Source organism: Accipiter gentilis, chromosome 17 (assembly GCF_929443795.1).
Source record: "Accipiter gentilis chromosome 17, bAccGen1.1, whole genome shotgun sequence".
Taxonomy (NCBI): domain Eukaryota; kingdom Metazoa; phylum Chordata; class Aves; order Accipitriformes; family Accipitridae; genus Astur; species Astur gentilis.
In genome coordinates this window covers 1,655,478-1,682,982 of record NC_064896.1, presented here as the reverse complement: position 1 = coordinate 1,682,982, position 27,505 = coordinate 1,655,478, and the positions used below count along the sequence as shown (strand labels likewise).

General features: G+C 55.6%; 1 protein-coding gene across 3 annotated transcripts; it reads left to right on the top strand.

The window, feature by feature from the left end:
- Window positions 1-2,410: 2,410 nt before the first annotated feature.
- Window positions 2,411-25,814, top strand: TFAP2E (transcription factor AP-2 epsilon). Of its 3 annotated transcripts, none has more exons than XM_049821067.1 (8): window positions 2,411-2,537; window positions 2,774-3,151; window positions 3,519-3,570; window positions 18,571-18,789; window positions 21,470-21,698; window positions 21,978-22,096; window positions 24,731-24,872; window positions 25,292-25,814. In XM_049821067.1, exons 1-8 carry the CDS (start codon window positions 2,511-2,513, stop codon window positions 25,578-25,580), a joined length of 1,455 nt encoding a protein of 484 aa, XP_049677024.1. In that variant the 5' UTR covers window positions 2,411-2,510; the 3' UTR covers window positions 25,581-25,814. The 3 variants fall into 3 exon arrangements, with proteins under 3 accessions (XP_049677024.1, XP_049677023.1, XP_049677025.1); XM_049821066.1 differs by having other exon boundaries at window positions 2,705-3,151; XM_049821068.1 differs by lacking the exon at window positions 18,571-18,789 and having other exon boundaries at window positions 2,705-3,151.
- The last annotated feature ends 1,691 nt before the right edge of the window (window positions 25,815-27,505 follow it).

Below are 27,505 nucleotides of genomic sequence, written 5' to 3'. Positions count from 1 at the left end.
AGCGGAGAGGGTGCCAGGGCAGAGGAGCTGCTGGGGGCTGCACAAAGGAAGGGTCGGAGCTCGCCTTTGGCACGGGCACACGCAGCCCCCAGCAGCGGTCGCAGCCGCTCGCTCTCGTCACCTGCGAGGTCCTTTGTCCCCTTCCTGGGCACCGCTGGGCTGGGGGGGGGTGAGAAGCCCCGAGCCCACCCCCTGGCAGCCCCACCGGGCTGGGGCTGCCCCGGCCCCCTGCCCCAGTCCACCGCGTTGCCAGGAGCCCAGTTTGCCTGGCACGCTTGGTGGCAGCGGGGCAGCTTTGCCTTTTGTTTTTCCTTCCCTTTGTCTGTCAGTGTTGCAGGTTTTCTCCGCTCGGTCTCATTTTTGGGTGGAACCACGGCTTCCCTCCGAGCTGCTGCCGGGGAGCATCCTCCCGTTCGCCCCGCGGTCCCACACGCAGGCCGGCTCGCGGCCCTTCGCGCCCGGATTTTGCACAGTTTCACCTCTTTCAGACGAATAAAGACTTGACATTATACGGACTAGACGAGCAAGGGATGTTAAGAATGAACTGGAACATAACTGCAAAATACAGCATGTCCAATCCAATTTTTCCTAGCGAATGAAACGGATCTGGTGGAAAATAAATACAGAACTTTCAGGAGCAGCGTCCTTGAACAGCATTTGAGGGGGATGAAGAGATTTGAATAGATCAGCCCCTTACACCTCTGCACATCCCTCCTCCCTCCCTTAAATACCATCTTTAATAGAAATACATTAGAATAAACGATCAGCCCTTGCCTCCTAAAGACAGGTGGCAGGGTAATATTAAAAGAAATGAATAAAAATTCATTTAATGAGCATTGTTAATTAAACCTGGAAATCAAAGAGGTCTGAGTTGTGGGAATTCGGAGGAAAAATGAAAATGAAGGGAGCTGTAGCTCGGGGCAGGAAGAGTGGAATTAAATTAAATGCAATGTGGGATTGTGTTTGTTAATGTCGATCACACATCACGGTGTATTACAGTTGGGGGTAAAGGGTTTGTTCTCCGCTCGCACACAAATTACACGCTGCCACCCATGGAAACTCCTGCGCGGCCATGGGCAGCTCCCGCCGGGTGGCACGGTGAGACCGCGGGGACCCCGCGGGGACACGGCCGCCCCCGAGCCCGGTCACGGCGCCCGTGGGCCACCGTGGGGGGGCGTGGGGTGGGGGGTGGGGGGGCTGTGGGAATACGCGCCCGTGTCCGTGGGGGGTGTCCGGCGAGCGTGTATGGGGGGTGGGGGTGGGTGGGTGCCGGTGCGGGTGCGCACCCCCGTGCATCACCGTGCGGGTGCATCACTGCACCGGCGTGGGCGTGTGCAGCCGCTTGCGTGGGCGGGTTACCGGCGGGAGGGGGGGGGATTGGGGCGGGGGGGGGGGGTGGCAGGACCGCCCCGTCCGACCGGCTCGACCCGCCGGTGGTGCCCGGTGCCCGGTGCCGTGCTCAGGGACCCGGTGCTGCGGGCCCGCCCCGCCCGGCCCCGGAGGGAGGATCCAAACAGAGGGCGAGGGAGGGATGGGGAGGAGGAGGGAGGGATGGGGAGGAGGAGGAGGGAGGGATGGGGAGGAGGAGGGCCGGCAGGGCGGGGAGGCAGGCACGCTGCCTGTCGTTGCTCCCCGGTTTCCCCCGGCTCTGTCTCAGCCGGCGCCCGCCCTCCCGCCCGTCCCCTCGGGCAGGGAGCCAGGTGCCCGGAGCACCCCCCGACAATTCTCTTTCTCCCCGAGCCCGGGCTGGGGTTCCCCGCTCCCCACCGCGGAGGAGGGGGGAAGAACCCCGGGGAGAAGCCCCGGGCTCTCCCGGCAGCACCGGCCCCGGGTCCCGCTCCGGCCGCCGTCGGGCGGAGGTGGCAGCTGCCGCCGGAGCCCTCGCCGTGCTCCCGGCCGGGGAAGCCCGCTCCCCTGCTCGGGCTAATAAAGTCGAACCGTAGGGCATCGCCGCCGTCCCGCAGCCCGCCCGCTCCCCCGGGCCCTCCCGGCCCTCGGGGGCTCGGTCCCCGGTGCGGCGAGGGTCGCTCCCCAACAGGGCTCTCAGGCAGTGGGGCGGGGGGGGGGGGATCCGGGGGTGGTCCCGGGTACCGGGGCGAGGAGGGGGGGGGGGGAGGCGGAGGGTGAGGGGGAGGCGTGCGGCACCGTGCGACACGACGGGAGCGGGGCCGCCCGACGGCGCGGGGCCGCGCTCCCGGGGGGCGACGATCGCCCCTGACCCCCCAGCCCCGGCCGCCCCCCGCCGCCCCCCGCCGCCGCCGCCGCCGCCGCCGTCGGGAGCCGTCGGGGGCCCCGCGGGAGCGGGCGGCGCGTCCCCGTCCCCCGCGCTCTGACGCGCGCTCCCGGCGCGGCGGGCGCGCCCCCGCCGCTATAACTGGCGTGCATGGAGTCGGGGCCGGCGCAGAGGAGCGGGCGGGCGATGGGAGACGCCGCTCCGGCGGGATAGAGGGGCGGAGACGGGGGCACCCCCGGGGCCCGGCCCGCCCGGGGCTCGCCGCGGGCCCGCACAGATGCTAGTGCACAGCTACCCGGGCATGGTGAGTGCGGGCCGGGGCGCGGGCGGGGCCGGGCCGGGGCGGTTGGGGGGGGCGGGGGGGGCCCCGGTTGGGGGGGGTGGTTGGTTGGTGGTGGTGGTGGTGGTGGGTAGAGGGGGCCGGGGGTCCGCTCCCCGCCTCACCGGCTCGCCCGTCTCCCGCCGCCGCAGGACCGCGCCGAGGGGCTGCCCGGGGCGCCGGCCGGGGCCCGCCTGCCGCAGCTGCCCGCTCTCAACCAGGCGCCCTACGGCTCGGCCCCGCCGCTCTGCCACACGCCCGCCGCCGACTTCCAGCCGCCCTACTTCCCCCCGCCGTACCCGCAGCCGCCGCTGCCCTACCCGCAGGGCCAGGAGCCCGCTTACCCGCACCTGGGGGACCCCTACGCGGCTCTCAGCCCCCTGCACCAGCACCAGCAGCCCGCCTGGCCCCCGCAGCGAGGCCGGCAGGACGACGCGGGGCTGCTCTCGCAGACCCACCGCGCCCTGGGGCTCGACCCCCGACGCGAATACCCCGCCGTGCCCCGTCTGCTCCACGGGCTGCCCGACGGCGGACACGGCCTCGCCGACGGCCCGCTGGGCCTCCACGGCCTCGGCCACCACGGCATCGAGGACATCCAGGTACCGGGGGGACGGAGGGGAGGCCGGGGAGGGTGCCCGGGGACGGGGGGGGACGGGGGGGAACACACGCACGACAAGGGAGCGGCACGGCGGGGACCCGTCCCGCCGCCTCTGCGCCCCGGGCCGGGGGGGGGGAGGGCGGCCCGGCCGGGCCGGGTCGGGCCCCGCGGTCTCCGTACCCCCCGGGCGAGGAGGGCCGCCGGAGCGGGAAGCCCGTTACCCGGGCTCGTCCGTGCCCGAGCGATCCCTCCCGGCCGGCGGCAACGGGTCGACCGGTCCCCGGCCGCGCTGTCTTGTCCCCCCACGCCCCGGGGGGCCGGTGCCCGTCCCCAGCGGGAGCTGACGGCTCTTGCTTCGGTGCTTTCAGGCCGTGGACGACGGCGGGATGAACCTGCTCGATCAGTCCGTGATCAAGAAAGGTAAGAACGCGGCGGCACCGCGGGACGCGGCACCGGGCCGGGCTCCGCACCCCGCTCCTGCCCTCGGGGCTCCGCCGCGTCGGGTCCCCGTCCCCCCCCGCCACCCGGGACAGCCGCCCCGCGGGGCCGCTCCCGTCGGGAAGGGCTCGCTGCCGTCCCCGCCGAGGCTGAAAACGAAAGCGGCGGGTCCCGGCTGGCCACCGCGTCCGTCCGTCCGTCCGCCCGCCGACCCGCTGGGTTCCCTCGGGCGGTACCGGCGCCGCCGCTTCTTCCCGGTACCGGGAACCGAGGGGCCCGGGACACAGGCGGACACGGCTATCGGGGAGCCCCGGGGGCCTCGGAGGGTTTGCGTGGGAAGCCCCGGGGCTGCCCCGGAGGGGCTCGGCGGCAACTTCCACCGCTCCCGGTCCAGCCGCCCCGGGCCGGAGCCCTGAGCCCGGCGGCGGGGGAGGCAGCCCGGGCCGCGCACCGCCTCGGGCGGGGAAAGCGCTGGGCCACGGCGGAGCGGGCCCGTTCGGCGGGGCTCGTACCGGGGAGTGGCGGGGATGGGGGAGAACGCTTTTAACGGGGGCGAGGAGATGGCGCGGCCGTAAGAACCGGGGCATCCCGGGGACATCCCGCAGACCCCCGGGCAACCGCAGCCGCCGGTGTCCCCCCCCGCCTCGGCAGCAAGCCGGGGCCCGCGGGGACTCCCCGTCTGCGGCTCCAGAAACGGGGCTTTGCCCCGGGGAGCGGCGGGGAGGCCACAGCCGTTCCCTCCCGGGGCCGGAGCGGGGAAGCGGGGCTGCGGGCAGGGACCCCGCACGGCCCCCGGGGTCCCCCGCCGCCTCTCCTAATTTAACCGCCGATTCTCCCCCACTTGCTAAACAGCCCCTCCGCCTCCAAACAAAGCCCCGTGGTTAGAACAGCTCAACTCCGTAAAATATTTTTCGAATTAAAAAACTTTACCGGCGCATTGCCGGGAGCGGGGGGGGGGGGGGACGGGACGGGACGGGAGCCGATCGTGCGGCCGCTCGGGGCGATAACTCCGGTGCCGTATTCAAGCGCTGCTCTTGGTTTCTCCCCGCGATTATTTTTTTTTAAAAACAAAAATATGCCGATGGAAAGGAGGTGTTTAACTGCTGCTCCCCGGTACGGTCGGGCAAACGAGACCGCTGCCGTCCGTGCGGGCTCGCCGGGGGGGGGAAGCCGGGCCGGGCCGGTGCCCGCAGCCCAGCGGGGTGCGGGGTTGTGGGGTGAAACGCCGAGAACCCCGGGGGCAGAGAGGGGGGGGGGGGGCTGGCTCCGGCCGGCCCGGGCCCGGGCAAAACGCCGCTAAAACCGGGAGATTTTTAGGTCGTCGGCTGCTTTCGGGGCTGCAGCGAGCTTCGGTGCCGGCCCCGGTCCCGGCTCGGGGGACGTGTCCCGGGGGCCCGGCAGCAGCCGAAGCCCCGGTAACTGTCCAGCTCCGGCAATTCGGGAAAAATATCCCGATGGTGCGGCTCTTTCCCCGCCGCCATGGGCGGTGGCGGTCGTTACACGGGGGGGGAGCAGCGTTCACGGTGCGTTACAGCCCCCTTTTCCATGAAAATTGTCATTCTAAGAACACAGCTTTATTACACGCGGCATTTCAGTGGAGCATTAATGACCGTAATTATTTTAGCTTTAATTAGAACACGAGAGGCGTTTCATTAAATAGCCTTGCATGAGAAATGGTTGCAACAAGCTGCGGGGTGCGTGTGCGCTCCGGCTGGGCAGCAGCTCCGGCAGCGCCTTCGCTCTTCTCTGGGTGCCAGCAGCACTCGAGGTACCTTCACAAACCCCTCTGCAGCCAGAATATTTGTCTGGAACTTCGGTTGAAGTTACGGTGGTTTGGTTGGGTTTTTTTTTTTTTGTTTGTTTGGGGTTTTTTTTAAATTTTTTTTCCTCTTTTTTTTTTTTTTTTTTTTTTCCAAAACGCGCCATGACTTAGAAATTTTCGTCTCCCGTCGGGAGGATTTGTTGTTGTTTAGTGCCAGATTTGTGCCCGGAGATCCTCTAGTCTCTCCTTGGGGGAAAAAAATAAAAGAAAGAAAAGCAAAAAAAAAAGAAAAGAACCCTGGCTGAAAAACGGGGCCTGTGGGCGCAGGTCGCCTGCGCCTCCGGCCCCTTGCTCTCCCCACTCCGGTTCTCTTATTTTTTTCCCTCCTGTCTTTGGAATAAAGACGCAAAAGTACGTTTTGGGGAATCGCCCATTTGCCCGCAGCCGTGAGGGCGATGCGCTGCTCGGGTGGCCCCGTCTCCTCTCGGCAGCTCGAAGCCCCCAATTTGCTGGAGCAGCTGAGAAATCGATAAAATCCAAAGCAAAGTGCGTGTTGGGGGGGGGGGGGACGGGACACACGGACGCGGGCGGCCCCCCCCAAAGCGGCCAGCAGTGACCCCGGCACCGGCCGGGACAGAGGCGCCGGGAGGGGGGGGGGGTGTCTTCCACCGGGACCGCGGTTCCCTCCCGGGGCAGAGGCGACGGCTGCACCGCGGGGCCGCATCCTGCACCCGGTGTCGGGGGCTCGGAGCGGGCTCCCGGTCCCCCGTTCGCCCGTATTTCGATGGCCGCGCTCGCCCTTCTCTGCGGGGCGGCCCTGGAAGAGATGTCCCGAAAGGGGCGAGTTCGGCTCAAAAGCAAACTGGGGAATTATGGAAGCTGTAGCCGGGGTGGGGGGGTCCCGGATCCCCGGACCAGGTCCCGGGCGGCAGCCGGGAGCGGTGGTCGATGCCGTGCGGGTCCCCGAGTAACCGGGCGCTTTGTCCCCGCGTCGGGGGAAAAGCTGGGCGCTGGGGCTGTCCTCCGCTCGAAGCGGGCGAATTAGTTACTGGGCAGTCTGCTTTATTTAATTTTATTTTTTTTGCAAATATCTGTAATACGGCGTCGTTCTGACTTCGCTGGTTCTGTCTGCTTGGAGCACGACGCGGGGGGGGGGAAGAGGTGAGCCCGAGGCGAAGCCCCGGACCCCGCGGGCGGAACGAATTACACCCTAGGAAAAAAAAAAAAAAAATTTAAAATATCAGAGACAAATCCCGAGCGCTTTCCAGGCAGGCGGTGAAGGGGAGGGGGTGTGCAGCTGGACAGCGGGGGTTTCTCGGGGTGCCTCTCTCCGTGGGGAGTGAGGGTAAACGTTAAAAAGCGCAGTTTTGGCATAAATCGCGCCGAGATCTCAAATACCGCACCGGGGGTGATTAATCCTTGAATTCCTCACGGTATGGCCCTCGGACAGAAACCTGATATAAATCTGTGCATGTGAAAACAGATAAATCTCTCCTTAATTAGTTGCCGAGATACTGTTGTCCTGCTTCAACAAAATATTAATCACCTGCCCCAAATCCCTAAAGCCACCTTTTAACTCCTGTACTTGAAGGAGCTTTTAATTCCAGCCAAGCGCAGGGACCCCCAGTCAAAAATAGCACGAAACGGGGAAGGAGGGGGGGGGGAAGCGCCCGCAGCCCCCGGCGGTGCCCCCGCAGCCTCTCACCTCCCGCATCCCCGGGGGGGCCCCGGGGCCCGTCCCCATCGCAGGGGCTGTAATTGCAGATGTCGTGTGTGTCCCCCCCACCCGCAAAAACGGGCCCCCGCAGCCCCGTGCCCGAGTAACCCCGGCTGCGAGTTTGCTTTTTCCCCCTTTTTTTCCTTAAATAAACTTTAACGGTTTTAGCATTACGGGGCGGGGGCGGCCCCGGGGTTCCCGTCCCGCAGCCCCGGTGGGGGCTGAGCGGTTCCCGCAAGGCGGGGGAGGCGGGGGGGGGGAGCCGGGTCCCACCGGCGGGGACAGCACCGGGAGGCAAATTTGGGCTGAAAAGAGGCGATCAGAGCTCAATTTCCACCGTGGCTCTCGGGATCGGCTCCGGTTCGTTATTCCCGGGGGCGGCCCCTCAGGCTGGAGGAGCAGCCGCCGGGCGATGCGGGGGTCCCGGGGGGGGGGGGGGGGGAACAGAAGCGGAGGGGGGGGGTCCGGTTCGGCTGCAGGGATGGTGTGTGTGCTGGAGGTAGAGCTGGGATTTCCCTCGTGAATAGCACTGAGAAACGAAGGATGAGCTTCCCCCCGTACTGGTGTGATAGATAGGGGAGATATTTAGTTTGGGAATTTAATGGATAAAATCTTGGATTGGGCAGCAGAGATTTTAGGAATATCTTTTATATTCATGTTTGTTCCTTCTTCCTCTTTTTCAAAAGTACTTCAGAAATGGGTTTCTCTGCCTTTTTTTTTTTTTTTTTTTTAGTTGTTGTTGTTTTATTTGTTCGGGTTGTTTGGGTGGTTTTTTTCCCTTTTTCCTCCCAAGCATTTATATAAGACCAGGAAGATATTTGGCTTGAGAACAGTAAAATTAATTCCGAAAAAGTTTAGTCAAGGGCTTTGGCTGCTTTAGGCTACAGCAGCTACAGGCATTTTCTGCCCTGTTCACCTGCTGCCCTGGTGTTTGGATGCCCGGGACAGCTACTCACGTCCGGACGTGGAACCCCCCAGACAAACGGCTGGAGACCCAGCGAGCAGCCGTTGCTCCTGCTGCGGGTTCTTCCCTCGGCTGGGCAAGGAGAGCGTGATTTTCTGTTTATGAAATCAAGCATTACGCCGTTGCACTCGGTAGCAAAAAATCCTGCGGCTTGGTCGTAAAATAAGGAGGGGTTTTACTGCTTTGACATCCTTTCAGGATCAGTGGAAAGCTTCTGATAGAGCCTTTTTATTACAAAGGAAAAATACAAATCTCTTTCCCTGGCACCCGGAACCTGGGGGTGCAGGCTGGGGTGCAGGAGCGGCCCGGGGTCCTGCCGGCGGTGGGCCGGGGTGAGTCGGGGCCCTGCGAGCCGCGGGAGCGGCGAGAACCGCAGGGGCCTGCACACCCCGCTCGCGGGCAAGCGTTTTGGCTGCAGCGTTTTACGAGCCGGAGTACAGACGGAGCAGGGTGTAGCCAGCGTGGGCTCACGCTGGCACCCAGGCGTGCGTGGCACATGGGTGCTGGATGGCTGGTGGGGACTGAAGTCCCCTGGCTTCGCATTGAGGCAGCAGGATTTGGCCGCTGTGCTCTCCTGCGTGTTTGTGACTTGCTTAAATTTCCATCCGAGGCTTTTCAGCTGCTCCCGAGTGGCAGTGCTAGCGTTTCTGCTCAGGAATGTGGACCTGTTTGGCTGGATGCTGGACAGACGGATGGAAAGCTGTGCCTCAGAGTGCTCCGAGCCCACTTTTAGAAATATTGCAAGTAGTAGCTGTCACTACTAAAGAATGCAGCAGAGGAGGGAGATTAAGACCGAGATCCTTAGATCCACTCGCCACCGCACGCGAGCTCCAGGTTTTGAAGCAAAATCTTCCCCGTGGGCTTCGTGTGTGGGACTGCCGGTGGGACCGGGGTGCTGGCGTGGCGGCAGCGGTGCCATTTCTCCTTTGTTTCAGCGCAGAGAGGGATCGAGCTGTAAGAAATGCCGCATGAAGCCAGATGTGGCCGGAAAAAAAATCCTGAAAGAACGGTAGATTAGATAAACATCATTTCCTGTGACGGGCAAGGTAATAAATGAGGTCATCCTGTAAAACACCCGGGGCTGCGAAGACACGTCTTTTATGAGACTGTCCACGGACGTGGGTGGAGGTGCTTGGACTCCAGTCAGCTGCAGGGTGCTGAGCTCGGCTGGCAGAGCCCTCCTGGCTTTCGGCAGCTTTATCTGCTGCGGTAGTTTGCCTGAGTGGGAAAAGGGGCTCACCTGGGACAAGCCGGGTCTTGACTGGAGGCTTTGCTGCCTTAGCGCTGCTCACAAAGGCTTTAAAGTTTAGACAAGCCCTCGCACACACCACGAGATACAGCGTTCATCAAAACACAGTCACACCTCCCGATCCGGGCGCTTCTCCCTCACGCACACACGCGTGCGCGGCAGGAACACCTACTAATCAAACAGTGAAACTTAAAAGAAAGTTTTTACTCTGAACTGCATCCAGATCACCATTCCTCCATTAAAATTATATTTTTAATGTCCTATAATTGCACCAGGATAAAACCAGGTGTGTGTTCATGCGAGATAACACACGCGGGTACCGGTGAAGGCGCTGGGCTTTGTCTCAACCTCCCTGGTGCCTCCCAGGCATGTGTTATCTCCAAGTTTCATGTACCTTGTCATGACTTACTGTTTAATTAGATGTTTTTAAATGAATTTTTTTCTTTGTTAGAAGTAAAAAGCACTTCTTAAAGGGTAGGTTCAGAAAAGCCAGCTTGGGTTGCTTTTTGGCATGTGGCTTGTGAGTCAAACCAACAGCCCTTCTCCTCCAGGAGATGGACCCCAGGTGAGGCTTCTCCATGGGACAGCACCGAGCGAGGCACCATGGACGTGCTGGCCTGGCTCCGGAGCACCTTTTCCTCCATTTCTGGGGCCGTGAGATGCTTTCGCAGCTTGGTGGCTCGGCCGGTGCTCAGCGGCCGCAGACCCGGCTCGTTGGGCAGGCAGGGCTGCAGCCGTCCGTGCTCGTGGGCGAAAGCGTCACCAGGGGCTGGCTGTCCCCAGCCACCCCGTGTGCTCCCTCCGTAATTTGAAGAACTGTGTAAAGGCATGAAAACTTGCGGGGAAGAGCACAGCACGTGCTCCCACCCTCCCGGGTAGCAGGTCGCTGCCACGCCACAGCCCCAGCTCCCACAGGGGCTGCTTCGTCCACCAGTGGGTTGGCAGGGGGGCCAGCAGGAGCAGCCTCGGCCAGGTGACATACACCCCACGGTGTTCAGCCCCATGAAGGAAGCGGCACCGAGACCTTAATTTTGTAGGCAGTGCCACGCAATAGGCACGTACCTCCCTGGGGTCCCACGGGGCACCCACCCACAGCAGCGCAGACGCCGGTAAGACCCACGGGGACCTGTTCATGCGTCTCCAGCCTAGGGACGTGCCCAGCGTCACACCAAATCTGCCGTAGAGCAGAGGTAAACGTCGACCATTCCTCCCTGTTTAGTAATATTCCAAGATACGTGATTTCAGAAAAAAATATGTTTGCAATCTGTCTTAATTATTTGAAGAGCCTAAATGAGGTTCTCTGAAGTCCTAGACTAGCACCCTAACCACTAAGCTATCCCACCCTTTCCTGTGTGATCCTAGGGAATTACTCATTCTTGCTGTCCTTCCATTTGTTTGTTTATTTTAATTCTTAATGGAAGAACTAATTAGCAAATGTGGATATAATGCTTGGAGCTGCTGCATGCTCAGCTCTCATCTCCATGCCCTGTCCCAGACCCAGCTCTACCATGTCTAGGTGTCATCTTTGGTTTGGAGAGACTTTAAGTGTTGTGGCTTGGTGGAAAAGAGCAGAGAAGCACAAGGGAGTGAGAAGGAATTGCTAGAATTGAACCCACGCTACCCATTGCAGCTGGATATCCCGGAACACAGCATGCCTGCAGCTCAGGAGCGAGGGGCTCTGGAGCGGGACGAGGGGGGCTGCAAGCAGGTTCACCTTTGCAGCCTAAAAAGCCATCACAGCTTCTGCGGTGCGTGCTTGGGATTCCAGCCAGGCTGAGTCTCCCCACCCTCTATCTCAGGCATTTATCTGGCATCAGTCACCCAACTGCCGAGGCGCCAGGGAGCGAGGGATCGGGTCAGGCCCTATTCCCTCCGGACTGGTTGGACAGGTCCCAGGGAGCAAGCGGTGTCCCCAGCAAGGTGGCTGCGTGGGGACGGCGCGTCCCCAGGGCTCCCTAGGAGCCCCGAGATGGCCCCATGCGCCGGGGAAAGCGGGGCCGCAGTCCTGGGGCTGGGGAGGTGGGAGCGGAGGATCTGACCAAGGGTATTCAGGGTTGCTCCAAGCGCAAGATCCAGGTTAGCCAGAGATGGGGGCAGTCACTGAAGAAACATCTTCAGAGGGTTTGTAGACGCTGCAAGAGCTGCGCCGCAGTCACCCGTGTGCAGATGTGCCCCATCCCGCACAGCTGGCGGGGTTCTCCCGACGCTGTTTCTGTGGCTGTCGGAGATGTTTTCCCCGCGGGAAGATGTGGACCTTGCTCCTTCCCCGCGGCTTCTCCCTGGCACCGGGGCAGGTCCCGTGCCGCTGCAGAGGCGTTGCCCGGTGTGTGCCCTGGCAGGGGTACGGCGCTGGCCGGGCTGTGACACGTCTGCTTTGCTGGATGTCCCGCCGATACTTGGGTGTTAGAAACCCAGGGCGTCTTCTGAGCAAGGAAAAGTAAAAGTGGTTTCGCTGTGATAGTGAGCAAGCGGTGCCGATCCCCGGAGCGATCCCCGGGCGAGCCGGCGACTCCAGAACGGCAGGTGAACCGACAGATTTACATTGCTGCGGTCTGAGGCTCAGATCGAAACCCTCCCGCACGCTCTGCAGATTGGCAGCAAATTCCATATGAAGAGAAGTATTTTTCTATTATTATTCATGTCTAATCTTCGCTGAAGGGTCTTTTGCCCTTCAATAATCTAAATACATTTTAACAAATTGATAGCAACATTACCATGGCTTACACGGGATCCGCCGCCGTTCGCAAAAGACACTGCATCTTTGTTCTCCCTTTTTAGATTATGTAGATCCAAGCCACACAAATTCAGGCGCTTCTATAGGGAATACAGGGAAAACCTCTCAAGCATGTTACTGTAAAATGGATTATACTGTTTAAACACATAAAGATCCCGTAGACTGGTTGCCAAAATGTAATGGGAGTTTGTGCTGCTAAATGAATCAACCTGTGATGGTTAACACTACAGGGCAGAGCCGTGGAGCGTGTGCAGGTCCGGGAGCGCTCGCTGCCGCGCGGCACGGCTCAACCAGGCTGGGGGTGACATTGGATGAGAAACTTTCCTTGGCGTCAGCACGGAGCAACGCAGATTTCCAGTTCCTTTGGCTTAAATCCTTGGGCTCTCCAGCCTCCCGTTTCAGTTTCTTGCCTTGCCGACACCTGCGTGTTTTGTGCTGCGAAACACACATATTCTGTACAAGCAGAGGCAGAGCTGCATAGGTCCATCCAGAGCAATTAGTAATTGAACTGAAATGTAATTAGTTATTATTTTTCTAATGTAAATATGAAGGGGCTTAGCTGCAGATTCAGAAAAAAATAATTTTGAATCAAGGGGAGTGAAATAATCTGGATTACCACACTAAATTGACTTTTGAAATGAAGTTGCAGAGGTACGGGTGAGAAGGGCAGCGTCAGGGGAGGGGACGGGGGCACTGCTCTATCTGAGCAGCTCATTCAATGAATAGCAAAACCCCACGCAGTAAATAGCTGCAAATACACTTGGACGTTCAAAAGCAGAATCCAAATCCATTTTCATTCATTTCCTGCAAAGGTTCGAGCACTTGGATGTCACTCGTTAGGGGGACATTTTAATCATTAATATTTGCTGCTTTCCAGCAGGGTGTTCTTGAGGTTACTGTTCAGGCTGCTACATCAGAGGCTTCCCAGGCAGCACGGCCCAATCCGTTAAATGAAGTACAGCAGGGAAGTGCGTGGGAACTCACAACAAATTGTTTGTGAGCAGTTTCCAAAAAAATTCGCAAAATATTCTAAGCAAGCAGCTCATTTGAGGCCGACTCATTCCTAAATGGTAGAGAAACACATTAGCTGAAATTATTAATTGCAAACCATTTACTAATCCCCTTCCCAGTCCTGAAGGAGCACAGGGTGCTTTTGCAGTGATCTGAGTAAATTTTGTTATTACATTGATTGGCCATTCCTATCAAGACACAATGTACTAAGAGGGTACTGTCCTTAACCGAGATGTTGTATCTGCTGGTCTCGGGGAGGCTGAACCTTCCTGCCCCATCGATCCATCCCAAAGCTCCCCAGGAGACACCTGCAGTGACACATGGCAGGTACTTTGCTGGGTAAAAGAGAGGCACAGAAAGAAAAATGCAATTAATATCACATGGCACCTTAACATTTAGCTTGTAACCTAATGTATTGATTTGCATGGGAAACCAAATGTTAAGTATGGGAGCTTTGCATAGGCATGGGACCTCTCCTGATTAGCTTTCTCATGGGAATAGTTTGAGGCTGCCGAGTTGTATCCCTGCTCCCTCTCTTCTTCCGAGGGTCCGAGATTCATTCCCTATCGGGACTCAGCAATCTGGAAAGCCCAGAGATAAAACCGAGATTCTTTCCATCCTTCCATTTGAAAAGGCCTTTGAGCCGATTACGGCGTTTCCTAGAGAGGCTCTTTGACATGGGGACTTGGTTCAGGTTGTGCATTCAAGATAAAGAAAATACCTGTATAAACCCCTCTGGGAAGAAAGGATAATTACAGACTGCGGGTTTGAAATATAGCTGATGGCACTGACCTCCTTCCCTGGCCCATCAATAAATACCTCTCTGCTGAAACACCAGGAAATTGAAGCAGCTGAACTCTGCAGCACCTCCTCAGTGAAAAAGAGCTTTTAAAGGGATGGTAGGAGCAGTTGCCTCTGGCTCACACCCACATGCAGATACTTCTTTATATATGTATCTCTGTCTTATAATTTACATCAGAGACATTCAAACGAAGGTTAGATTAGTTCACTCTTCCTGAAAGACAGCAGTAATCCCTTCCCTTGCCGAAGCACCTTTCATCAGGGGCTACGCACAAACATCCATCAGCCGGAGCTTCCCACCGCTGCCTGCCCAGACCGGGACAGAGCCGCAGGAAAACCCCATCTACTGCAGGGAACAAAACCCGGGGAGGGGGCTCAGGGCTCTCGTCGCCGGACCTGCGAGAGCACAGAAGCAAAACTTCAGCAGCTGCAGCGAGGAGCGGCCGAAATAGGTTTGCACAGTGCAGGTGTCCCCTTGCAGGGCAGCTTGACTCGGGCCTCCCGCGGCCTTTTTTTGGGCTGCGCTGGATTTGCAGCGGTGCCCGACGCAGCCGAGCTGACCGGTGCATGGCCCTGGAGAGGGACCAGGGGCTGAGATGCTTTTGGGGTGGCTGGAGACAGCCCTGTGCCTGAAGATGAGAGATTGCTTTGTCCCAGGTAGTCTCCTACAAGGATTAACTGATACCCCTTTAAAATGCGATCTAAGCTGTAGCACACTCCCACTTTTGAAAGAGATGTTGCAACAAAAGCTCCAATATCCAGGGATTCGGTGCTGCTGAGGAGGAGGGTTTACCTGTAATGTATCTAAGGAGAGAAGAAAACAGACTTGTAAGACGGGCAGCGATTTGCATGTTCCCTCTGGACTTGTTTTTCCCCTCGCAGTACCCTGAGCTCCAGCTGGAAATGGAACTGAACAAATAACACCACGATAAGCAATTCAGTTTCCAAGTACCACAAATTTTCCTGCTTACAAATCATTTTGCAAGCAGGTAGCGCATTTCTTGTATGGAAATGAGTCAGTACTTTTTCTCTTTTTCTAGGTAAGGTCTCTTTTCCCTTCAAACCAAAAGTTGATGGTGTGCAGTCAGCCCCCGAGCACGGGCAGCTGCTCCCAGCAGCACCCACACACAGAGCCTAAGCCCGGGCTGCAGACGTGCCTTTTGCACTGAATATTTGCACGTAAAAGTGGCTGTTTCCAGGAATCACAGTGGTGATTTCAGACACAAATGTCTGTGAACACAGGCGAGGAAAGAGAGGGAGTGCAGGAGCTTGGGGATGCAGCATCGCCACCCTGGACCACGCAACAGGAGAGGGATGAAGAAGAAGCAGAGGTGTAGGGCTGCAGAGCCGTCCAGGCTGAAACTCACTGGGGAAAAGCAGGAAACTCTCCAAGGCTTTCTAGCTCCCTGGGTAAAAGCCTTTGAAGAATGGGTTTCTTTTGCTCCTTCTCCTTTGTATCTGGAACTTAAAAGCCAAGGGACCCACCTCTGCAAACCAGAACAAAAGTGTCAGAAAATCGATGCTTTATGTTGGGACACCTTGAAGGCACAAGGCTCCTTACTCCATCCACTGGATTCACAACTGAGCGATCATCAGTTCAGTGGCGTTTCTCCTTTTTCACTCCGATGCCTGGTATCTCCTGAAAAGCCCTCACAGAAACAAGGCCACGGCATCCCATCACACCTGCAGCGTCACTGGAGGTATCAGGACATCACATTCATGGGCATTGCCTTTCCATGCCTGTCTGCCTCTCCAAGGAGCATCACCGTGTCCTGTCCTTAGACACTGGACCAACTCCTGGGGACTTCTCACCTGGAGAAATCTTTCATCCAGGGATCACTTGGCAAGTTTTAATTGGGTACGGCAGCATCCCTCCCAGGTAGATATTATCTCCATTTTATTGATAGGGACAGTCAAGCCCAAACTGGGGAGGTGACCTGCCCACTGTCATAGAACAATTCCCCAGCAGACCAGGGAGCCGGCTGCAGCCATCCCAGCCTGCGGGCTCCCCGCTATCCCCGGGCTGCTGGCTGCGCAGGACATGGGGAGACAACGGCACACAGGCAGGGTGCTCTCCAGCTCAGGAAAGTCAAGGGAGAAAGGCTTTGGTGTTCTTGGAAACCAGGACCCGCTTGGAAATCACTCGCTCTCTCGGAATCAGGGGTTTTCACGCCACAGCAAATGGAGTTGTGCGAGTTTCGCCATCTGACAGTTACATCCAAGGTATGTTTAAAAGACAAAGTAGATCTGACTCGGCACAAAAAAAGGAGCATCTCTGATGGGAGATCACAAGCATCCCGGGTTCAAAGGGAAGACGAAGCCGCATGTACCTGCTGCATAGCACCAGGACAGGCGGCTTGTATGGGAGTTTGTGTCACTCTGCACTGCTGCTCAATGCACTTGCAAAATGTATAATGTATTGCAAGTGGTACCTGCTCTGCAACATTAAAGGAGGCAGCGAGATGCTGAGCCTCATGGAAATGCTTCCTGTGACATTATACAGAAGAAATGAGGACAGCTTCCCTCCCCACCTTCAGGAAGACATCGTATGGCTATTATTGACATGCTGCTGTTCTCAACAGCTAACTTCAAAATACAGAAGCATCATGAGACAAGACGATGCAGTGACAAATGTTTCACCGCATTAAAAAAAGTCTGGAGTTATAAAAGCAGAGGCCATACTTAATCAGTTCTCTATAGCTGTTGCCCAAGTGTTAGGAAGTGCTGTAAAGCCCAGCTTGCTTATAAAAGCATTCCCACAGACCAGAAGTGCCTGCATTCAGATCATGCCCAGATGCCTGATCTTTGGTAAATCATTTAACTTGTTCTGTGCCTTGATTCTCCCCAGCTGCAATAATGATCCAGCTCACACAGGCACTGGGAGTGAGTTAATGACTTAAGGGGCCGGTCGTGTACCAGCACTGGGCTGAGGATTAGCAGCGTGTGAAGCTCTCTGAGGTCTGTCAGCATAACCTTATTTCAAAATCAGTTTTCCCTTTCAAATCAGATCCCTCCGACGCTCGTGCTGCACAGCCCCGCAGTGCTTACCTGCATCCAGCCCTGCTGCTCCCTAGCCCAGCGGCAGCATCCCCAGGACTGGAGGCTCACCAGGGCAAAACGCTTCACTGGGGCTTTAGTTTGTGAAATCCGCAGCCAAGCTTACCTCTGCATGAGAAGCTGAGTATCAGCCAAACCAGTCAAGACCTTTTGGATTTGCTGAATTAGAAGTAGCAGGATTAATCTGAACTAAGCAACCCTCCCGCAGGGGAAAAAAACTTCTCAGGAGCACCTAGCAGCTAAAGGAAAGGGCAAAAAAACTTTAGGGGGACAAAGTGAAGCAACTGAGCCTCAATGACTGAGGGGTTTCAGGGAGCAGACTAAGATTACTTCCCCCCCCCCCCCCCCCCCCCCCATATAGACACACCTACATTCTCTCCAGTAACTCACCCTGCTGGGACCGTGCCCAGGGCTTTGGTCCCTCTCCCACCAGCCCCAGCTCCCTGGGCGACACTAACCCACTTGGCAGCTCGTTTTCTCAAAAGTCCCCCGCACTCACAGCATTTCTTGCTTGAGAACAAGTCTGCCAGAAGCACAGCACGGATATTCAGCCTCTTGCTCCCCCAGATTCAGCTGTGTCTTTGCCAGGAGGGTCCTGATCAGCGGCCACCAGCACCCGTGGGGCTGGCTGCAGCTCCCAGCTTTTGGGAACAGCCTTTCCCCAGCACTGCTGCAGGCTCCCCAGCTCACCCCCCATTACACCCATCTACCACGCAGCTTGCAGAGCTCACGCAGGGCCAGTTAGGAAATAATAAGAGCAGAGAGCAAAGATGGGCATAAGAGGAAAAAAAAGACCTCACACTCCCCAGTTTTCTGAGCAGTTGCTAAAAGCCTAACGCCCCCTTCCTCCCCTTTCTTTGGCTGAATCAACGCAAACACAGCCTCGCAGAGGAAAACGCAGCTTGTGTCCTGTCCTTTATAGCTCCCTGGGGTGGGGTGACCCAGCTGAGCCCTGTCCCACTCATCAGGCAGGGCCTGGAGGGAGGGGGCCAAGCACCTGGGCACCCGGCCATTGGGGTACCAGCATCTAATCCTTTCCTCATCAACCTTGGTAATGCGTCGGTCCATCACTGTATGAACGAGCATCTCTGGGGTGTGTTTCTGCTGAAAACTCCGTCCTTCACGGTCATGAGTGGGAGCTGAGCTTGCCCAAGTCCCTGCCACGGGGATGAGCAGGGCGAGAGCCGGCTCAGTGAGCAAAAGGCAATGTCTTGCCCCCGTGCCAAGGACAGGAATCCGCTATGGCCAAACCCAGGAAACCTCAGAAGGGGTGACCAGCGCAGTGACACCGGTGTGACATTTTTATTCCCAGCTACAAAGCGCCGTGTGGGGCTCAGGTCCGTGCTTGCCCGGCCGCTCCTCCGCTCGGGCACGGTGGCACCGAATGCCTCCCACTCGCATTGCGGCTGTTCAGCACCCGGTGCCCAGAAACCTCGTTGTGAAACCCCCGTCTCTGCCCCGTAGCTCGGACGAACCCTCGACACGAAGCTGTGCGAAGCAGCACGTAGCGCTTCCCAGCGGGGCCGGGCGCCTGCATGCACCCGTCTTGGTTTGGAAGGGTCCCGCGGCTCCTGCCCGCGGCGGCAGCGGACGCAGGGGGTCGGCGTGCTCGCGCGCCGGGGCGTTGGGCTGTCGGCTGCGTGCCGTGCCGAGCCGCAATGGTCTCATGCTTCCTTCTTGTCTGCAGGCTGGCTCAGGTGCTCCGATCACCTGCTGCTTGCGGGAACAGGAAAGCAGCAACTGAAGATCGAGGGGGACTTTTGGTTTACTCAGATGACAAGAGACAATTTTGGTTCCCCAAAAGCCAAGGAAACAAAGCTGTCAGGCTTTAATGGTAGCTTGTCTCCTTCCTGCAGCATGTTTATGGGCAAACAAGCTGCAGATCAGACCAGGCAAACAGCAGCAGGTGAGGCCAAATAACAATAATTAATGATTAATGGCGATTGTGGCTATGTTTATTCTTGTTGTATTGAGGCAACGTTGTCTAATGGATGAAGCACTGTTACAGGACTCAAGAGACCGGCTCAGCTTCCAGCGCTGCCGCTAACCTCTGCGTGATGCTGGGCCAGCCACCCGTTCTGTTTCTCCCTTCGCACTCTGGGTGCCCCGCTGCTGAGGGTACAAGCTCCCCGCGACGCGGGCGGCCCCGTCCCACGCCTGCACGTGCCGAATGTGACGGGGCTCTGGCCTCGGCTGAGGCCTCGAGGCGGAAGAGCGATGCCAATATTCAAGTTTTGTTACGGGCGCCCGGTGCCTGCATGGTTTGCTTGTGGCACGCAGCAGGGCTGACCTGACTGCTCTGGGCATTAACCTTCGCAGCAGTAGGCTCCGGGTTTACAGCTTTCAAGGGGATTTATTTCTGACAGTAGCATCATTCCTAAAAACGCTAGTACGTGTTTCGAAAGTGTTGTGGTGTCTCCGTGCTGTGCATCGGCATCCATCCGTGCCTTCCCTCCGCCCTGCCCTGTCCCTCCCCGCCCGCTGCCGGTGTGTGCGGGGCGACTCGCAGACACGCCAGAGCTGTATCGGACCGATCTCCAGCCCAGTTTCCCGTAGGCTCCGGTGTTAACTCACGCTGGTGCCAGCTGGGTTTGCCTCGTCCCCAGACGCCGTGTTTCATGGAGCTGTGTGGTGAGGCACGATTCCCCTCTCTCCTGCATGGCTGTTCCGTCCCTCGTGTGTCCCCAGCCACGCATGCGGCTTGAATGCACGCCACCGCATGATTTCAGGCATGCACAAATAAGCAAGTATATAAATTACGCAGAGCTCTTCAAGGACAGACAAAGGCTATGATACTACAAGCAACACCTGCTCTCCAGGGGTGTCTGGTTTGGGGGTGGCCCTTGGTGCAGCAGAACCCACATCCGCTGGGTACCTGGCCCCGAAGTGACACGCACCTTGGCAGCAATGCACGGATATTTGTAAAACATGCTCTGACTTTTTATTTTAAGGCTGTCCCCTAGAGACAAATATAACCTGTTCTGGGACTGTGGAAGAAAGCTTTGAAGTTGCTGCTTCCTGGAAATAGCTCTGGTTTCCTACGTCTCACGGTGATGTTCCCGTATTTATTCTTTCCTGAACATCCCTCAACCAGTTACAGTCGTGGCAAACACCAACACCGCAGCTGCCGACTCCAGCCTGGCACCAGTGCATCTTGCCCTTCAGTCCCCTGACTTTGTACAAGTTTCATGCTGAGAGGAAACTTAATGTACCTTAGCTCCTTTCCATTAATCTTTTAGTCTTAAAACATTAGCCATTTTTATGTAACATGTGCTACTTTTTTATTGCCACTCTAACAAGTTGTTGAGCTGTATTTACAATATGCTGATTGTAAGCGCCCCCTAATAGGTCCAGTCTATGTACCCTCCCCAATTAATTTTCGGGTTTTCTGTTTCATTTTGGGCATGTGTATTTCCTTTATAAAACCTGCATCTCGCCCTGGTATTCGTTGCTGCGTTACTTGCAGGAACCATCTGAACGTGCCTTGTGGAATGGTCATTACTGAGGAACCACAAAGAATGCCAGGGCTGAAATGATCTGGAGCGATGGCATTTGCAGTCCTCTTTGGATTCTTTCAAAACCTGCTTTTTTCCAGGGTTAAATTGGTTATTAATTTCAGAACATAAAAGCCAAAGAGATTTGGCACAAGTTTCAGCCACAGTTTTAACCTATAAACCTTTATTGCGTCTAAGAACATTTCTTACCGGAATGACGTATGGGAAAACCGTGCCCATTTCACCCTGGTTGTGATGCCATGGGCCCGATGCGATGCTGCAGTCACCATTGCCTGTCTAACCTCTTGTGTTAACTGACTTTTGCCCATTAAGTGAAAGGAAGTCTGTGCTGGATTAATTGGGTTTGATCTCCTCAAGCTTCCTTTAAGCCAGGGATGATGAAAGTTCAGGGCTGGGGCTTGTTGTGGGGCTAATCCCAAAGCTGAAGTCAAAGAAACTCTTTCCACTGGTTCCTGTGGGCGCATACTGGCAAACGCAGCTCTCGGCCACTCCAGCATCCCCTGGGTTTTATGCAGGGTATGAAGGTGGTGGCTCAGCCCTGCTGATCCTGTCCAGCGGGACGCAGCCGTGCGCCTGCGCGGAGCTGGGCTGCAGCTGCGGTCCCGTCCCAAAGCCAGGAGAGGAATGGCACCCGGACCAGCGCGATGAGCCGGCGCTTCGCCCTGCCACCCCACCTCCACAGAATGCCCAGAGCAGACAGGGAGGGGAAGCTGGTCACAGGTCCAGACAGCGATGCTGCGGACAGTCCTTAGCCTTCCCGGAGACCAGCCCAAAACCTTGAGTTTAATTACAGTAGAGCTGGGAGGCGTGGGAAAGCAGGCGAGAGCAGAGTCCAGGCCTCTTCCATTCTTTTTTTCTTTATTTAGTTTAGTTTCATCACCCCACCTCTCTTCTTTTATTGAGGAAAATAAGGAACTAACTGATATCCCAGCCAGCCATGCTGATGTCTGCAGACGGCAGTGCACGGGTGCTGGGGGCTAGAAAGCTCCAGGAGAGTCGCTGAGCAGCATCCCTGGCTCCGGAGTCTCTCAGCCATGGTCTCCTCTTCTCTCTCCCTTCCTTTTCTCCCAGTGCCCATCCCCTCGAAGGCCAACGGCACCACCATTTCCACCCTGTCAATGAACAAAGATGGCCTGATTGGAGGGGTGACGAATCCCAACGAGGTCTTCTGCTCCGTGCCTGGCCGCCTCTCTCTTCTCAGCTCCACTTCCAAGTACAAGGTGACTGTCGGGGAGGTGCAGAGGCGACTCTCGCCCCCTGAGTGTCTCAACGCCTCTCTCCTCGGAGGAGTCCTCCGCAGGTAAGCTGCTCCTAAGAGCCCTGGGACAGCCCAAGGACGCAGGGCTGTGCTGTGTGCTGAAATGCAGGGGGTAATGCCGAAGCAAGCGTTGTCTTCACCACCAGCTCTTACCTCTCAGATTAATGGAGACGAGAAATTCTGGTGTGTGGTATATTGGGGAATAGCATTTTTGTTGCTTTTTCTTCTTTCCTTTCAAACCTAAAAGCTTAAACTGGAATTAGTTATAGTTATTTTAACATTAATTATAATTTTTTTCCTCTCCGTGTTTTCTCTTTTCAGAGCAAAATCAAAAAACGGGGGTCGGTGTTTAAGGGAAAGGTTAGAGAAAATCGGACTAAATCTACCTGCGGGAAGGCGCAAAGCTGCCAACGTCACCCTGCTGACGTCCCTCGTGGAAGGTAAGAGTCGCTCTGCACTCCTGCGGAGGATAGGAGGGCCGAAACTTCAATACCCTTCATTTGCAGCTTTCCACAAACGAGAACACTTAAAACCAAGTATGCAGCAGTCACCACCGACTGAGGCTGGAATTATCCCCGTGTAAGCCTCCATGCTGATTCAAGCACGTCTGTCTTCGGAAACCGAGACATTTCTGTAGACCAGTCATAGCCCATGGGGAAAAGGCATCCACAGCCTGAACGGGGCTGCGAGCTTTCCTTTTGGCTACAGCTAAGCGTACCGTTCATTTCTGTGAACTAGTTCTAATAACTCTTAGTCAGGTTCACAGAAACCAAATACAACAAAGCTCGAATAAAGCTGCCAAGTATTCAGCAGCTGTTCTGTAGCACTGTAGGCAAGGTTAGGACACAACTCAGGTGCTGCCGACCGTTCTGTCGAGGCTCCATCACCGCGCTCAGGTCCGTGTCCTGTCTCCCGTGCGAAGGCAATGCCCCGTATCTGAGTCCTGCCCTTCTCCCCCGGGACAGCAGGGGACAAGCGAGACATCAAGGAGATGCGGCACAGCTCTGAGGTCTTGCAGGTGGAGGTAAAGTTCGTAGTAGCAGTCCTCGGAGCGTGGCATTAAGGGCTAAGCTATGGAAAATGTGCTGCGGGCAGCACAGCCTTGGCAGGCAGCGTGCGACCTGCCTTGACGTGTGAGGTGCCCCGGCTTAAAAGCCGCTTGTTTATTTGCTTCCCTCCTACTTTTTGCACTATGGAAATGATGATGTTGCCACCGCATCTTGGGAGAAAAGGACACGGGACGCAAACAAATGCAATGACAGCTCCGACTCCCTTCGAGCTTTGGAATCCATTGTGTTTGCACCCAGCGTGTTGGAGGCAGCTGCCTGCAGTTTCTGAATAGAAAATCATCTCCATTGTTGCCAGCAAATTAAATGACCCGCTTCATTAGGCGGAGGTTGTTACTGAGGGCAGTTGGTTCGTGCTGAATGAAAGGCTGATTTCCATTAAAAGAAAAGAAAGAAAAGAATGAAAGAAAGAAAGGAAGGAAGAAATGTACATTTTGATTTCAGGTGGCTGCTGATGTTTCAGTTACTGCTTACCAGCTCATAGTAAATAAAAGAGCGGTGCCATGTGTGCTTGATAGATATAATTTCCTCCTGCACATAAGTGTTATGGTATTGGGAGATGTTTCACCCAGAGGAAGGTGCTATTGCATCGTCATTACTCAGCACGCAGAAACTGGCTTGTGCCCCTATGCCCCAGGCATCCCCTTTCTTGGACATTCGCTGTCTTGGTTTAATTTGTTTTCTCCCCTCTGCCTTCCCAATATCTGTTCCTTTAAAAAAAAACCACTGGATATTTTTCTGAGTGCTAATGATATACTTTTTCTTACACTGACCCACAGCCATTTGTATAGATGGGGAGAATGGGTACCGGGGAACCCAGGGAGCACTACGAGGGCTGCAGGTAGAAACACAGCTTTCTTTGGGAGCCTTTGCCACGTACACCGAGCACTTGCCCGCTCCTGGGCACCTGCTCCGTGAGAGTAGCTCCAGCACGGACCCCAGGGAGCAGCAGGGCTATAGTTCAACTCCAGAAACATCCTTAAGCTCTCAGAAAGTGGTGTGCATTCAGACAGGCTCCTGCGGCCCCTTTGCCTGCTGTGTCCTCCTGCCCCACGAGTTCTCTCCTACCCTGGGCTCTGGCTTGGGGTAGATTTAACACCACTTTCAGAAGCTGGACTGCCTTCTCCCCTCTGCTGAAACCTCTCGAAGCCAGCATTCAAACTGCCTTTAAAGCATTCAGCTGTGTAGCCACTCACACACATTCATGGAGGAAATAAATCCTGGCTCCAGCCTTGGCTCCCACCATGAGGTCACACAGCCCTTTTTTATTCTCACAACAACTGTTTTTTCTGCAGCTATTCCTTTCTGATTGCTTTTTAACATACAACCAACTGCAGTTCTGATTCTCTAGGTTTACCTTATTTGCTCCTTCTTTGGAGGAGGAGATGAAGTGGAAAGTATTATCGTTGTATGGGAAGCACAGACACTTTGACCGTAACATGGCTTCACAGACTGAGCTCCGGGAGCTGGGAAGACTGTGATGGGATCTAGGTTAATGCTATTAGGATGGATGGCCTAATACGTATGAGCAGCAGGGGGGCAAGTCAAATTAGCTCTGCCTGCCCGACCAGGATTTCGGGTGTTGGGCATGATCAATTGCCATCAGCTCTGATTATTTCCACGGGGACGCCTGGAGATGGATCAATTCCATCAATGGGTGGGCATTTCCACGGGGTGATGGATACGCTGCCTGCGCGTCCAGCCCGAGGGCTCCTGCTCACCGCGGGAGGATGTAAACCCCTTCCTTCTGTCCGTTTCTCACATCCCTATTTTGTCTAGCGGTCACAGGGTTAAGGTCACTTTTTCACCCTCCAGCCCCTGTTTAAATCTCTGCTCATTTTGGGGAGGCCAAGCAGGAAATTTTGGAAGAAGGAGGGAGAGAAAGATGCAGCAAGGGAAGTGCCTAAGTGGCCCAAGCCACATCAGTGAGACGGCTGAAGTTGCTACAGAAAGCGCTCCCCTTCCACGCAGGCGTTGACACAGCTTGTTCATCTCTCCTGCTCGTAGGTGAAGCCGTTCACCTGGCTCGCGATTTTGGGTACGTGTGTGAAACAGAGTTCCCAGCCAAGGCGGCGGCAGAGTACCTGTGCCGACAGCACTCCGACCCCACGGAGCTCCACACCAGGAAAAACATGCTGCTGGCTACCAAGTGAGTACAGATGGCAACGAGCCACCGCTGCGTTAGGTACCCACAGCCTGGAAGGGCAGTGTTAGCCCCAAAAGCTTACTCTTCTGTGGGGAAGAGATGGCCTCATAGGCTGCACGCAGGTCTGAAAGATGTGCAGCAAGGTGAATAATTGGCATGGATGGAAGGGCTTGCTCCTACACGGGAGAGGTTAACCTCACCCCAGGGAGCATTTTGGCACTGCCACACGTGCCCCTTCGAAGAGCAGCAGCAGCCGCACCAGCTCCGACTCTGCACCCAGGGTTTTTCCCCAGGCTGGAGCCAAAAACTCCCAGAGGGGACAGCGCTGCTCGGGCGGGGAGCGGGAAAAACGACCCCAAACACACCTACATCCCTGCAGCTTTCCAACAGCATTTATAGTAACACAAACCTCTCCCTTTCAGGCAAATTTGTAAAGAGTTTGCAGACTTGATAGCCCAGGATCGCTCGCCGCTGGGGAACAGCCGCCCCTCACTCATCTTAGAGCCTGGTGTCCAGAGCTGTTTGACTCATTTCAGCTTGATAACCCACGGCTTTGGGGGCCCAGCCATCTGTGCAGCGCTCACAGCCTTCCAGAACTACCTGGTGGAGTCCCTCAAGGGGCTGGATAAAATGTTCATGAACAGCACAGGGAACGGGCACACGGCCGGAGACTCCAAAGCGTCAGAAAAAGAAGTGAAGCATCGGAAATAACGTGCTGTCTCCCTCCCTCTCCCTGGTGGGAGCTTTCCCCGGTCGTGATAGATAGCACTGGGGGGGAAAGATGATACAGTGCACTGTTTCTGTACTGCTACATTTGAACTTGGGATGAAACTCATAAAGCAAACAAAGAAAAGACAAAAAAGAAGATTTAAAGAATTTAAGAAGAAAACAACTCTAATGGACGTAATGAGATTGAGAAAATAAGCCAGGTTGATGGCTTTTAGGTTTTGCCCTTTTTTTTTTTTTTTTTTTTTTTTTTTTTAAATCGTGGATGCAGGAAGCCAAGTCATGTGCAATTTTATTTTGTTTTGTTCTTTAAAAACCCATAGTGAAATCCTGACGTGCTCCAGGAATTTGTTCCAACTGAAAAACTGAGAAGAAAGAGCAAAAGCCTCATCAATGCAGGAACCAGAGGCGTGAGCAGCAGAGGGCAGGGAGTTGGATCGCTGGCTGTACCTGGATTTATCAGCTGGTTTTGACAGGCAAATACACAGGAAACCTTCCTATTTCCCCACCTACAGCCCAGTCCTAAAGCCAGGCCAAGAGAAAATTGCCAGCAGAACTGCTTTGGATTTAAAGCAGTTTCAGACTTTGTTTACAGTTTTCAAACTGAGACTTAAGGCAGATTTTCCCCCAGGCTGAGGAGCCCTGAGTCGTACCATGAGGGGAGGAACAAACCGCACACCTGATGGTTCCCAGGGCAGGAACCGATCGAGGAGAGCCTTCCCAACTGCTACGGTCATAGCTGGGGATAAAGCAGGTTAAGTTAAACCCAGGACTAATTAAAACTCCACAACCTACAGATAACAGCACACAAGTTTCTAAAATTAATAATAATTAATAAAGCACAAGGAGCAGAACTTGAACCAGGCCAAACTGAACTGTTCTAAATCTGTATATATTTATTTATGTGTAATTAAAATCTGAAAGTTTTAAAATGTCCAGTGCAAGTTATTTATATCAAATTGAGTTGGTTTTTTTGCTTTGCCTTTTTTTTTTTTTTGTTGTTTTGGGGTTTTTTTTTTTTGAAAGATGAAAGTCTTTGGATTTTCTGCCATTAGAAATGGGAATGAAGTTTTGGATACACAAAACTGTAGCATGGACAAGATAGGCTGTGATGATAATGACTATAGAAGTTCTGCAGGATTTTGTACTTGCTGTTGTTTCTCTTAATGCTGCAATAGATGTACAACACCCACACCACAATGTCATTCTCATTATCTTAATAAACCTCTTTTTATTTGAAGAAAGCACTTCCATCGTCTTTGTGAACAAGGATCCTTCTGCCCCTGTGGTTGTATCTTGAAATATTATCCAGATTTAAGAAACAGTATCCTCCAGTTTCATGGCTGACATTTGACTGATCTGTGCAGTCACAAATGGAGAGCTCAGAGAATGACAGGAGCTGGCGTTAATGCCCTGATCTCGCAAGCCATCGCAGCCGAGCCGGCCGGCGCCTCTGGTGATGAATAGTGAAATGATGTGTTTGCAGATATTTCAGAACTGCTCAGGACAGTCAAATCTAAACCTGTCTGTGAAGAGCTGCAGAAGGACTTCATGGTATCAAGACAATGAGTGATAAATTAGCAGATAAAGTAACCCTACTAATCTATATGCAATGACGCTCTCCAAATTAGTTGCTATGTTTGTGGCGTTATGGATAGAGCTCTAAAACCAGCCACCTCGTGCTCACAGGAGCTTAGAAATAAACAAATTGATGGGAACTGTTAAAAAAGGATTAGCAAACCAGAAAACAGATCATGCTGCGTGACATACGTGTTCTTGCATGATATTGCTCTATCTTGAATGCCACTTGCAGATCTGGCCAGCCCAACTGGTAAAGCCACGGAGAAAAGCAGCCAGGGAGATCTGAGGTGGGAACTGACTTCTGTGCGAAGAAAGACCAAGGGATTAGA